Here is a 13,020-nt window from a genome sequence, read left to right as displayed (position 1 = left end):
TAGTGTTCCTGTTCATACAACCATTTATACGAAAACTATAATCTATGCTGTTCTTTCAGAATCAGTTTCAGGTCAAACCTGCAAGCATCACTTCTGAAAAAGAAAGTTACCAAAAGGTTGAACAAAGAGGCAATCCAGAAGAGCTACCACCTAGCTATAACTAAACCCACGGATTAGAAAGAGGGTTATAACTACAAAGCATGTATGCAGTGGCACAGCACCAGGCACCAGTTTACAAAGACAACCAAATAGTTATTTCCAAGGTAAACCATTCAAATCAGGGTATTATATGATGAAAAAAAAATTAAAAATGTTTATCTACTAGTCACCCTAATGGAATACTAAAAAGAGATGCTATTCTTGCAAATAAAAGTAGAACCAACCCTGTCCAGCTCAAAGATACTGACAGAGATGCATCAAACTCCTCCTCACCAGCTCTTCACACATACACAAAATGCCAAGGCAGACAGTGAGTGAAAAGCCAGACAAATTCGATTTATGCCAATGCATGTATTACTCCATGTTTGGGATTCAGGATAGTGAACAATAGGACATAATGTCTTAATTGCCCTCAAAACACCTCTCTTACCTGGCAATAGGTCTTCTGTTGGGCTTTCTCCTGCCTCAAAAGACAGATTGGCGCTCTAGCAGGTGCTGAACCTATAGAAACATGGAGGGAAGCCATCCACCAAGCATCCTCAATTCTCTTTAGCACATGGTCTGATGATCCAGCATAGTTAGAACTGACAGATGATTATTCCCCTCCTGAGCCCTGAGGTCCACTGGAGATGGTGCTCCCCCGAGGCCTTATGCAAGCACCTTAAGATGCTCTTAATGTGTCAACATCTTTGCTAACTCAATAGCTTCTGAAACCACAAATCTGTTAACTGTGGGTCTGCATGTTTGCAGCACAGAATATACATGCAAGACTCCTGCATGATTTTCTTAATAGCATCACATATGACTTGGGAATAGTCCAATTCCTGTGCAAACAGGGGTACACTCAAAGGCTTAAAAACTTCAGGGAGAAAGACACTGTCCCTGTATAGAACATTCCTGCCAACAGCTCCAGTTAAGGGGAAAAAGAAAAGCCTTGTCCCCGCCGTAATAAAAGGTTCTCCTGGGCAGCAAGAAGAGTAGCTTTGCACACAGAGTATTTGCATCTCAGCTGAATTAGTTAATGTGTGTTGAACACTCAGAAGGTTGTGAAGTGGTATATAAACACTAAGGATTGTTATTTATTATTGTCTTGGTGCACAACAGCGGAAACTAGTGCCATTTACAGACGCGAATTAAGAACAACAGGAGGTCTATCAACATGCTGTGGGTCTGGGGATTTTGTTCATTTGTCTCCCCCACTCCTGTCTCCCTCAGACAGAAATCTCTTCTGTAGGACTCCTACGGTCCTTGCTGAGCAGGACTGGCCTTGGCTTAGTGAAGCTTGGCCCAGTGGAAGAGCTCTGCTAGGAGGGGATGAGCCCTCCACCCGCAAACCTCAGTTGTATCACTTCTCAGCAGCATTCTCCTGCACTCCAAAGCTTGGTCATCACTGCCCTTGAACAGCTAATATTTTCCACCTAAATTATTTGTTTGGGAAAAAGTAAAACAGAAAATAGACTAACATAAATGCACATACACATTTCGAGGTAAAGAAAGGGTTAGTTAAAAAAAAGTTGAGAACTCAGAGTGACATACACTAGCACAATAGAGTGATTCATAAACACAAGCGATGTCTTACAAGACTGGTCTCAGCATAAGAGCAGATTTTTAAACAGTGATTTCTTTACCTGCATTGTTAAGAAGCAGCTTTGATACAAAGATGATTCTAAACTTCCTGTCTGCAGCCTGAGTCCAGGAGTGAGAGGGATTATCCAGTTTTTAAAGTAACTCAGGAGTGCCTTTTGTTTCAAGAACCATAATTTAGGTTTAAGAGGATAAAAATCACTTTTTTTAAACGTTGATTTTCCAGACTAACTTGCAACTAAACTCTGCAGCTCTGATAATGTGTGAATAGTTTTGCTAAGTGCCTGCATAGAACATATGAATTCCTTCCCAGGATCATTAAAATAATTGCACAGACATAGCCATTCTTTGATATTACAAGTCTGTGTCAAAGTAGTTATTTTCAATATAACATTACTGCCTCAACAGCACGTTTTGCACATTCACAAAAAAAAAAAAAAAAGGGTACAGGGTCAAGCTTTTACAGACAACTTAGCACATAAAACAAGCCTCTGACAGATGCCAAATCAAATTGCAATAGCTCCTTTTTCTCAATACTGCACTTGGATGTGCATTACAGCTTGCACACTGAAAAAAATCCAGGCATTTAATTCAGAAGGTGCAGCTTGTTCAGAGACATGCTCCACTTGCAGAGAGACTTGCATTCCTCTTATTTTCCTGATTGCATAGCATATGATTGCCCTACTGTCTACGAAATACAGACATTTCAGTAACTCAGGCTTTGAGGGCCTAGTATCAAGGGGCCAATATCAATACCTGATCTGCCATTCAGCACACTGTATGCAACTTTGAAAAGGCAAATTTCAAAGACAGAAGGTAACGGAGCCCCTGAAGTGTTGTTACAGTGACATTCGCTCCTCTACTTGCAGAGCTGCAAATCGTTTTATGAACACCATTCAACCAAAAGTTTAAAATAAACAGCAATTCACTGTCTATGCTGGAACAGAAGCAAGCTCTGCTGGTTGTATCACAAGGAATAACCACTGGAGAGTAGCTACGCAGCTATCCCTGTGTACAGATCTGCATCCGTATCCAGGCTTCAGAATCACATACAATAACAAAGAGCAGTGGGTTTAGGCACAACTGAATCAATATAACCACATAACCCTTAATGCTAGAAAAGAAAAAGGGTTTTTAGAAGGAGATTAGGGTATTTTCTCCCTCCTCCCAGGACAAGCCTTATTTCATTTGAATGCAGTCAGTTAGCTCCTTTGTTTGCACTCAACTCCAGATTCCTCAGTGCACCAGCCAGTATTGTACAATCACATTCAAGAGTGGCAATGTACAAAAAAAAGTTTACACAAAATGGTCACAAAGTACCTACAAGAGCTTGCAAGCTCCTACAGAACGTCCTCTAAAACAGGTTCCTGTCGCACTGAGCTAGGGACAGAGATTAGAGTTATCAGCTTTGACACTCAGCAGGAACGTGTCACAAAAGATTAAATCATTATGTCATGAAGTGTCGCCAAACGCAGCTTTCCTGCTGTTCTACCACTAAGTTATACATTAATTAGTGAGGTACAAAACAAACACGAAATATCTCCAAGCATCTGTCTGTGGATCAGGCCCAGTCAAAGCTATTAGCACAAGATTCATTTCCAAGAGGAGTCACTCAAAGGATCACCAGCTCTTCAAGAGATCCATTAAAATGCGAAGAGTAGAAGTGCTAAAGGGAAAAGCGCAGAAGCTAATTGCAGTGTTTGTCTTAGCATTTTTGCTGGCTGCTTAATACAAGTCCTTCCTCACAACCTCAGCACCTGATTTCCTAAACAAGGTCATCTATGCACCACTGAATAAAAATGTACTTCCTTGAGAGGTGTGCAGCAGTGTCAAAAGATCCAACAACATGAACAGAAGAGTTGGGATAAGACATTTTAGAACAGAAAAAGCACATGGCCTAACAGTAAAGCAAGAATCGACTTTGTTATTTCTAGATTCAGCTGCAAGAGCTCCCTGGCTGCTCAGCAGTTCTAGACCAAATGTTTTATGAACTCTTTCTGTGTCAGTGGGTGGAAGAAATTCTGCACGGTCTCACTACAAGCCACAGTAGAGAAGACCTAAGCAGACAAACAACATCCCACACATAAACCTCCACATTTAATCTAAAACATGACCTTAGAAAGGTGTCATTGGACAAAAAAAAATATTCTGTGCCAATTCCTTATGGCTATCCCAGCAGGATTTCTACTTTTGGCCATGTTTTGTATTTTTCTTTTGCTTTCTGTCCCAAACTGCTGCCTTCTACTGCTTGTCATTGCCTGACTCTGCCGAATTACATCAGCATGCACACTGTAGCTGGGAAGCAACATTTAAACTAATTTGTCCAATTTTGCTTTGGGATCCCTTCAGTATAAAATAAGATTACTTGCTAGAACTGCCTAACTAGGTCAGGTTGTAATCTCTCTCTCAGAGGCTGAACTGTACTTGGATCTCAACGCCACTAGATCGACACCCAATGACAGAGCAACTATTTGCCTTCACTATCTAAATACTTTTCAAGGCTAGACTCTCAAAACCAGACTTCCTTTCCCAGCTTCAGTCTCCGAGGGTTGCAGTATTAAACAACCCTACCACGAAGAACAGCAACACCACCATATTCCCCTATTCTGGTACCATCCCACCTCTCACCAATTGCTGAAGCACAGGAGACGAGGAAGGCTTCTGGCAGTACCAGCAGCCCACTACAGATCGTCATATTCAGAAACTTGTGCAGCTCTGTGTAAATCTGGGGGCAGCTCAGAATAGAACATAGGTCTAGGGTGTTCTGACTCAGTGTTTTACCTACAGAGTAGGGTGAAACCGATGACATCCACCTCTCATTCTACAAGCCAAAGCCATCCAGTACTGTGCAAACTTCTGCCCACAGCCCTAAACATGAGTGGGTGGAAGTAGCTACTACTGCTGTTTCAAATACACAGATATAATGAACCTTAAAGTAATTAATCTCCCCCACTCAGTGGTATGCAAATTGTACTTTCAACACCAGCATGCTCGTAACAAAATGCATTAACAACCTTCTAATTAAATGCTTTAAATTAGATTAAAATCATGCTGTTTGACAGAGGGAATATAATGCATTAACAGGATTGCTGTAACTTCCTTAGGATCAAGTGTTTCTTAAAAGCTCAAAAGACCAATATTTTAGGGAGAAGGGTCTGTCTTCCTCAATCTGAATGCTACAGCACATGTTGATTCCCTTACAGCCATAAAGTCACTGAAATAGTGCTTTGAAAGAACGCAAAGTTTGAAAGTTTACATAATGCAGAAGTACACGATTCAGGGACCCATCAAGTTGGCTCAAGTACTAAGGCGCAGATTAATCCACTCAGTCCAGGACAATTGCTATTTGCAGTAAAAGGGAATGCAACAGAATGGTAGAAATGAAAGCAACCAGTGGAGGTCTCTGTATTAAAGAAAGCAAAATCCATAGCAGCATCTGTCAATTGGAACATCAGCTGCTGCTGCTGAAAGATTTTTTTTCAATGTCTCATAAGCTGCCTTGCAGTTGCATTAGCAAAAAAAGAAGCCAACCCTCATATTTTTGCTAGTCAGACAGTAAGACAGGTTTGTGCTAACAGAAATCATAAGCCTTCACGGGATACAAAATCCACAGTTAGGATGGGAAACCTATGAAGTATGGTTGCAAGTTCCAAAAAAGCTACGGTTCAGTCTCCTGAACTCACATATGCTACTAGTGATCAGAACAAGACTTGGGCAAACAACTTGAGACACCCAACTGAAGGTCATTTTTCAGCTCTCTCATTGCTTGCTCCCGTGCAGGCACACTCTTCTAAATAATGGAAAGTTCTGTGAGTATAACATCCAAAGTTGCCTTCTGCTTTAGCTCCCATGATGGGTCCTCTGCTTTTCCCAGTCAAAAAGCAGGGCAAATACCTTTCCTTGCTTCCCCAGAACTCCATCTACTCTACTGCTTGTTTCATACCCCAAAGACAGACAAACTAAAGAAAGTCTGAATGTAATATAGTATGTTGCCCAGATGAATGGACTGCTACTTCAAAGAATTTTATCTCCTTGTTCAGACAATAGCTGGGAAAGCTACTGATGAGCAGAATTAATGGTTTGCTTTTTGGATATGGAACTTAATCTATCCCAGCTGTAAGTTGCTAAAGGAAAACCTGCCTCAAGAGGTACATCACCATACATAATGCATTCCATTCTTAAGCCTCTCTTTTCATAGGAATTGAGCTACAGCTCTTGCTTCTCAAGTTAGTTTCATATACTAACCATCACCCAGCCATAGGTAATAGACTCAGTGGTGGGTCATTTTTCCCAGACTCAAAGAGAGTTGAAAGGTCTATGCCAGAGCCTCTACCTGCAGCTGCCACCACAGGGTCTCACACAGACATGCCTGGAGGTAGAGTTGTCATCTCAATCACTTCACAGCGTCACGCTGAAGCAGTCCTGGCAACTGAAGCCCCCACGACTGGAAGCAAGAGCTAATCTCTTGGCATAAACCACATTTCTTCCTGGCACTTTCTCACCTAACCCATTTTGCAGAGTACAAACAGCTAAGGTCTGACCTGGACAGAGGAGGGAACACAGGGAAGGGTTTCAGAGATGTGCCCATTAAAACCATCTTTGCAGCAAAAGGACTGGGACTTGCACACAGTTGGTGTACATGTCAAGGCCCAGGAAAAGACGCAAAAGTTTTAGCTGTACAGAAGATGGTTAAAGCCAGCAGGAACCTGGCATTTGTAAAATTAAAATTAAGAAAGGCAATCCCAGCTATCCAAAAAACTTGCACAGCTTAGAGATTCCCTTTGAGAAGTCCAGGCAGGACTACTACATCCTGAACCTCCTCTAGACTGGACTCTTGTCTATGGGCTGCTCTGGGTCTCTGAGTACACATCTGTCTGACAAATTACACAAGCTATAATAAAACATGTCCTCCAGCCTTCCTGAGCAATGTTGTATTTGCCTTTAATTTAGCTTCACTTAGAAAAATAACCAGCTGCCAAAAAGAAAGTTGAACAACTGGTTTCTGACTAGAATTGCTCCGAATGTTTTAGCATTCAGGCAAAGTTACGTGGAAGGAAAAAAGAAAAGTCAAAAACGCAACAACTCGCGTTTCCTGGTTACCATCATCCACTGTAATTATAAAATTGCCCTTAAAACATAATTGCATAATTGGGCTTGGCAAGTATTCACCCAAATCTTTTACAAATATTTCCACAGACTGAAGGAACAGGCAGCGGGCAGTCTGACAAGCCTGCCATGAGAATTTGTGCCCTTAGGACATGTTCCTAGCTATTACACTAAATACTTTGCATCACAGCCTACTGTTTCAAAACAGCAGTTGAGCAAGCAAAGTACCAGCATCTTAAAACAAACTGAGAGAAAGATTTCCAAGCTATTTTCACTGCACACATGGAGCAGCAATAGCTTTGAACAAAGAGAGGAGGCTTCGATCCTTTTCAACCAGTTATACAGAACGAATCTCCAGTTAGATGAAATTGTGTGACTTATGGTAGCTATAACCAAATAGAAGCAACCAATGCCTTGCATAGGGTTACTTTACCAGCATAGTACCCTGTCCCTTAAGAAAAAAAAAAAAAACAACACAAAACCTCCACAACGTCAAATGCAAATAGAGAAATATGCAGCCTGCAGGGAGAGGAGACCCAACAGAAGCCAGAAATGAAATCTGCAATACAGTAAGGTTGTCTTTAACAGCTGTGCATTATGCATTCAGCAGCACAGGGAATGCCAGCAGGGAGCCTTTATTAACATAGGCCTCAGAGTACAGTGTGCTCCTATCATGATTGGCCTCTCTTGAGAAAAGGCGCACACACACAAAAGACTTAACCCTAGAGAGATCACTCCAATCCTGTTGCTATTTCACCAGCTTGACACCACAACAGAAACAGGAGAATATCTGTGATGTATCACAGACAAACAGGTAACACTTCCAACAATGCCTGAAATCCAATCTACAATAGGTTTCATCAGCAAGTTATGCAAGGTGGGGAAAGGGAGAAAAAATGCTGCACAAACCCACACAACAGAGCCACACGACCAATGTTGTTCTGCTATACAGACCTCAGGTACAGGGGAGGACCATGAAATGCATCTCCTGTAGAAGATGCTAATCAAAGCAAGCTCTTGTCAGGACACCTGTGTTCTCAGCACAGCAATCTGCACCTCCACTGCACATAATTTAGGGGCCTGTCAGTCCAAGAAACAGCTGGAAGCCTTGCTACAGATGCAGGGGCTCAGCAGGGCAACTCATTCCATTTGGGAAGCTGGTACTGGCAGCGGAAACCTTTTGCTGATGCCAGCTCTGCCTCCACTATGAGACTTGCCTCTATCACAAACACTTGTTCTCACACCCAGCTCAACATCAGGCCAACACCAAGGAAAAAAGAAACGCTTTCAGAACAGTCTCACCACCTCTCCTGTATCAGTCGCTGATACAAGCTCTCCAGAAGTCTTGTCAACAGCTCTAAGTAGCAGCTGGCTGCAAATCCTCTGTGGCCTGTGCTGATGGGCAGCTCCAGTCCTCTCCCGCAAGTGAGATGCAAGCACTGAAGTGACAAAAAGATACACTAGAGGCATTTAAAAAAGGCCACTTTAGCATCAATTTAAACCAGTCCTTCCCCTGATGGGGCGGTGGGAGGGCAATGAGAGAAAAGAGAATGGCATGAAATGTCCTGAGCATCCCTCTTCCGACTCGACAGAGAAGAAAAAGAATCTTGTGACAGAAAAGGGAAACAAAACACCAACATGAAGAGCTTGAAAACTGCTCTAGGTGACTGAACACCAGTGTGTGCCTGGAGTGGAGGAAACAGCTCTGTATCATCTGTATTTATTCATACCTCCTTGCTCTTTTATTTTCTTCCCCTCTTGTTAAGAAGTAAAACACAAGAATCAGTTTACCTAATAACATGATCTGGTTTGAGGCAGCAATAGCACTAGAAATTTCAAGGGGCTGTTTAATATGCAATGTTCTAGTTCCCAAGAGCATAATATATGGGCTTTTTTAAGCCTAGCACATCTGTACATTGCAACACCTTTTTATTTAGGTTTGTGTTGTGTTCATTAAAGAAGTTTCCTGGAGGTACTTGTACTGCACAAACAACACTCTCCAGGCCAGGTGCCCCTAAAAGGTTTTGTAATATGAGTGCTACACACTTCTCATCACAATAGCAAGTCCTTTAAAAATCAAAATATCATTGACTGTAATAGCATCACTCGATAAAAATACTCCTTTATCACTCTATAAGCACAAAAAACCTCAAAATTGAGTCACAGGGAGAGTAAATAATTAGCTCCTCTCACAACTGGCAGGCAGAGACTTGGTCTCAGTCACTCCCAGCCAGCCTGCTGCCCAGAACACAAATAGTCTTTCCTCCACATGTTTTCTTGATTAAAACAACTTTTCCCTCCTTTGAGGCTCAGAACGCCTGTGTCAAAAAGACAAGTAATGATCAGGCACAGCTCAATGTGAGTACCAGAAGTTACCCAGCAGAGGCACCAAAAGACACCGGTTGTTTCAGTATAAGGTGCTGGCGAGACCACATTGTCTTTGTGACTATGAACAGGACGCCCAGAAATTGCCCACACTCAGAAAATACTTCCCCCACCAGATAGGCAGGTCATTCTAGTGCTTGGGGGGCAAGATTTTTGACAAGCAGTACCTCTCCCTAATTTTATCACAGCCCAACACTTAAGATCTCCCAGAGTTCAGTTGCTAATAGCAAAGGCAAGACAACACAGACATAAAAGAGTTAATATAAAGATTTGACCTAGAGGGCAAGCCATGCAGAGTACAAACATCTGAGAATCCGGTCTCTTTGCCTATCATTCATCCACGAATTACACACCAATGTAATTAAATCAGGAAAGCTACGTTTAATTTTCCTATCATTGCCTGATGAGATAAGAGCAGTACGTATGGGAGGGATCGGGCACAGGGGAAAGAGCTATTTATTAATAAGTTAAATCCTTTTAGATTTAAGAGCATCTCTGGCTAAGAAGGGTCTGATCCACAAACACAGCTTCTGTGTCTAATGACAAATGAGACATCCCATCTCCATTTCTGTCCTGGGTTTGGTCCTTAAGGCTCATCTTTTTTTTTTTTTTTTTTTCTTTCAGAAAAATGTGAGGCATAACTTAAACAGAATTATAGCTTTTGTTTAAACCCTTGTTTTAGTCTATACACTTAAAACTGAAGAACACCCATCTCCCAGCCATTATACTAACAAAGACAGCCACATTAATTTACCTTATTTCTAAACAGCCTGAGGCTCCCTGTTCTCACAAACAGCAAGGCATTAGGATGCATTTGCAAATGTACAACGCACACTACAGACCATTCTTCCTTCTTTTTTCTATTGCCTTCTCCCGCATGAGGCAGGAAGAAATGCTGTGGTCCCTGTCCCCTGCAAAGACTAGCAATGCCTAAGTAGGATCATTTAAAGCTTTCTGTACTTGCTAGCCACACATCCAGAACTGCTGCTCTAGCTGTTTTCTCTCCACACTTCTTCGCTTCATCCCACCCAGCCCTGCTTCCTCAGCCAGTTATTTAAAGCCCTGATTGAAAAATGTATCGGATCATAACAGTGAATGACTTCTGCGGGATCAGGTTTTCAGTAACAAAAATCCTACAGGTTTTGATGCAACCATGCCTTCACCACATCATGTTTTTTAAACAGGAAGGGAAAAATATTTATAACAGCAACTATAAATATACATGCTACTGACTTTTCAACTTCTTGTCCTTCTCAAGCTAAATTTAGTCTGCTATATCCTGTCCAGCCCTTGGTGAAAAAGCAATACACACACAAAACTGTGCAAATCCCACAGCAATCAATTATGCTTTTCCAGGTACCTCACAAGATAACCAGCTGGACAGGTAGATGCTCATTTAGTGAGTGTAAGTTCATGTGTTCATGGCTATAGATGAAGTGATCTATTATAGTGATTACCCTCTATACAGAAAATTATTATTATTGTAATAGAATAGCTCTGTGTTTCTGAATGAGAAAAGTGGTGTAGGTTATTCACAGTGTACATCTAGACCATGCATTTGGTTTGTGCCAAATAAGCTTTGAGTGTGTATGCGCACCTCTGAGATCCAAAGAACCATTCACTGGCCACACCTGCTGTTTACTCATGTTCTCATTTTACATGCAAAAATGTTTGAGATATTGAATCAAACCTGGATGACTGTTTCCAAGGTCCAACCTGCATGTTAGAGAGCATCCTTTCGTATCCTGAAGGCTCCCATTCGTGTGTGATTTCTTAGTCAAAACAAGGTAAATATTTATGAGGAACTGACTACCTAGAGAATCAGAGTTGTTAGTCATCCCACTAGTAATGTTAAGAAGCCTTAGTCATGCCAAAGCCCAGGTGATTTCTGCAAGTGCCGACACGTTTCACTCTGGTTTAAGGACCCCTGCCCATGATTCAAAGTTTCACGCAAATGAGGACTCCCCCAACACAATCTGACTTGCTCTGCTCGCAGCAAGTTTTGCAACCTAAGCAAGAAACACAGTTCAGAGGATGCTCCTGTATAAGCAACCGGCCAGTCTAACAACCAAAATAAGCGGTCCAGAAAAAAAATACCTGTTTCCTACAGCCTTGATAGTTGGGGGCAAAAACAATAAAGGGTCGGGCTAGCCTCCAGCCCTGCTGGCTTGGCGTGTTTCTCGGGTACCGGCCAGCTCTGGGACCCAGTCTTTCCTCTGTGCTTATAAACACATCGCTGCTGAAGGCGAGGTGGTCAGGGCAGGAAAAAATAGTTTCCTGGGGCTGAGACCTGCCCTGCGGCCGAAGATCCCCAGCCCGGTGCGGGGAAAGGGTCCGCTGGTACCGCAGCCCTGCCCCGGGGTCCCCGGCCGGCCCCGCCGCTGCCCCCGCCCCGCACGGTCCCTGCCCTACCCAGCATGGAGAAGATGAAGTCCTTCGCCGTGTGGATTTCTAGGGCTCGCTGGTCGTCGTACTCCCTCTGGTCGTGTTTGGTGAATTCCTGGATGAGTTTATTCAATTCCTCCACCCTGGCTCCCGATCGGAAATCCAGCTCCGGGAAGGGAGGCTTGCTGGTGGTGCCGGCGGACCCTGCCTTGCTGGCGAGAGGCGCCGCCATCTTCATGCAAAAAAAAAAAAAAAAAAAAAAAAAAAAAAAGGAAAGAAAGGAAGAGAAAGGAAAAGAAAAAAAAAAAAGGAGGGGTTTGCAATGTTGCAAAGGAAGAATGCCAGCGGCGCCGCAGCGCAGCGGCCAGCCCGGGCGCGGGGCTGCCTGCGCGGCGCGGGGCCCGGGAGGCGCGGAGCGGCGCCGGTCACCGCGATCAACAAGCGGCCGCGCTGGCTGAGCCCCCGCCCGCGCCGCGCCCGCCCGCGGCACCGCGGAGCCGCCCGCCCGCCGCCGCGCTGGGGGGCCGGGCCGGAGCCGAGCGGGGCGGGGGCCGCCTGCTGCCGGGGCCGCGGGGGGGAAGCTCGGTCCTCTGCCGGCGTCACGGCAGGCGGGTACCGAGGCTGCAGCCAGACCTCTGGCTGGGGATAATTTTTTTTTTTTTTAATTTAATTTTAGACTTCAGCAAAAGCCTTGTCCTGCAAGTGGATTAATAACCGGCTGGGAACTCTGGTCTTCCCACATGTTCCCGAGGCATTCTGCGTTTATTCCTTTTTTTGCTCCATAAGGCGTCCTGAAGATTGTTTTATATATTTAGGAATTAATTTTATCGTATGTTTTAGAAGCAATGACCAAGATAGAGTATCCCCACTGCTGCACTTGAAACCAACCCTGCCTAGGAGCTCCTGGGAGCTACATAGACAAAGGGTAGGGAGGGGAAATGGGATCTCAGAAGACTTGCCTGAGGTCAAGCAGCCTGTGACAAGGAGCCTGGACTTCTAATCTCCATCCATTCCCCCACCGTCAAGACTATATGCTTTTCTTCTGTTTGTATTTTTTATGCCTTATAACTTTTCAATTTGCAGTGGTTTTCTCCCTTTAGCCTAATCCTCTGTGCCGTGTCCCGTCATTGAACAGTTACAGCACAATCCATTATTTACCTTCGTGCATCCACTGGAAGAACTGTCTGTCTTCCTGCCCAGGAAGTGTACAAATACATCGTGTTAGCCTTTTACAGGGCATTTCAGATACTGTGGCATTGATGCAAACTTCTTAGATATGTATTATCCCCTCAAGATTCTTGGCAGGAAACAAAAGCTTTCAGCTCAGTCCCAGACTGTGGTAAAATTTGTTTACCAAAATTAGACATTTAGAGAAAAAACAGGAAGGTGGAACTAAGCTTA

General features: G+C 43.5%; 1 protein-coding gene across 1 annotated transcript in view; it reads right to left on the bottom strand.

Moving 5' to 3' along the window:
- The window catches only part of MB21D2 (Mab-21 domain containing 2), a 61,005-nt gene extending 49,148 nt beyond the window's left edge, over nucleotides 1–11,857 (bottom strand). The window contains exon 1 of the mRNA XM_065640141.1: nucleotides 11,647–11,857. Coding sequence (XP_065496213.1) covers nucleotides 11,647–11,857 — 211 coding nt within the window. The remainder of the gene's footprint in view (nucleotides 1–11,646) is intronic.
- Nucleotides 11,858–13,020: the final 1,163 nt, after the last annotated feature.

The sequence above is a fragment of the Caloenas nicobarica genome, chromosome 8 (genome assembly GCF_036013445.1).
Source record: "Caloenas nicobarica isolate bCalNic1 chromosome 8, bCalNic1.hap1, whole genome shotgun sequence".
Lineage (NCBI taxonomy): Eukaryota > Metazoa > Chordata > Aves > Columbiformes > Columbidae > Caloenas > Caloenas nicobarica.
This window is presented reverse-complemented; position numbering and strand designations above follow the sequence as displayed.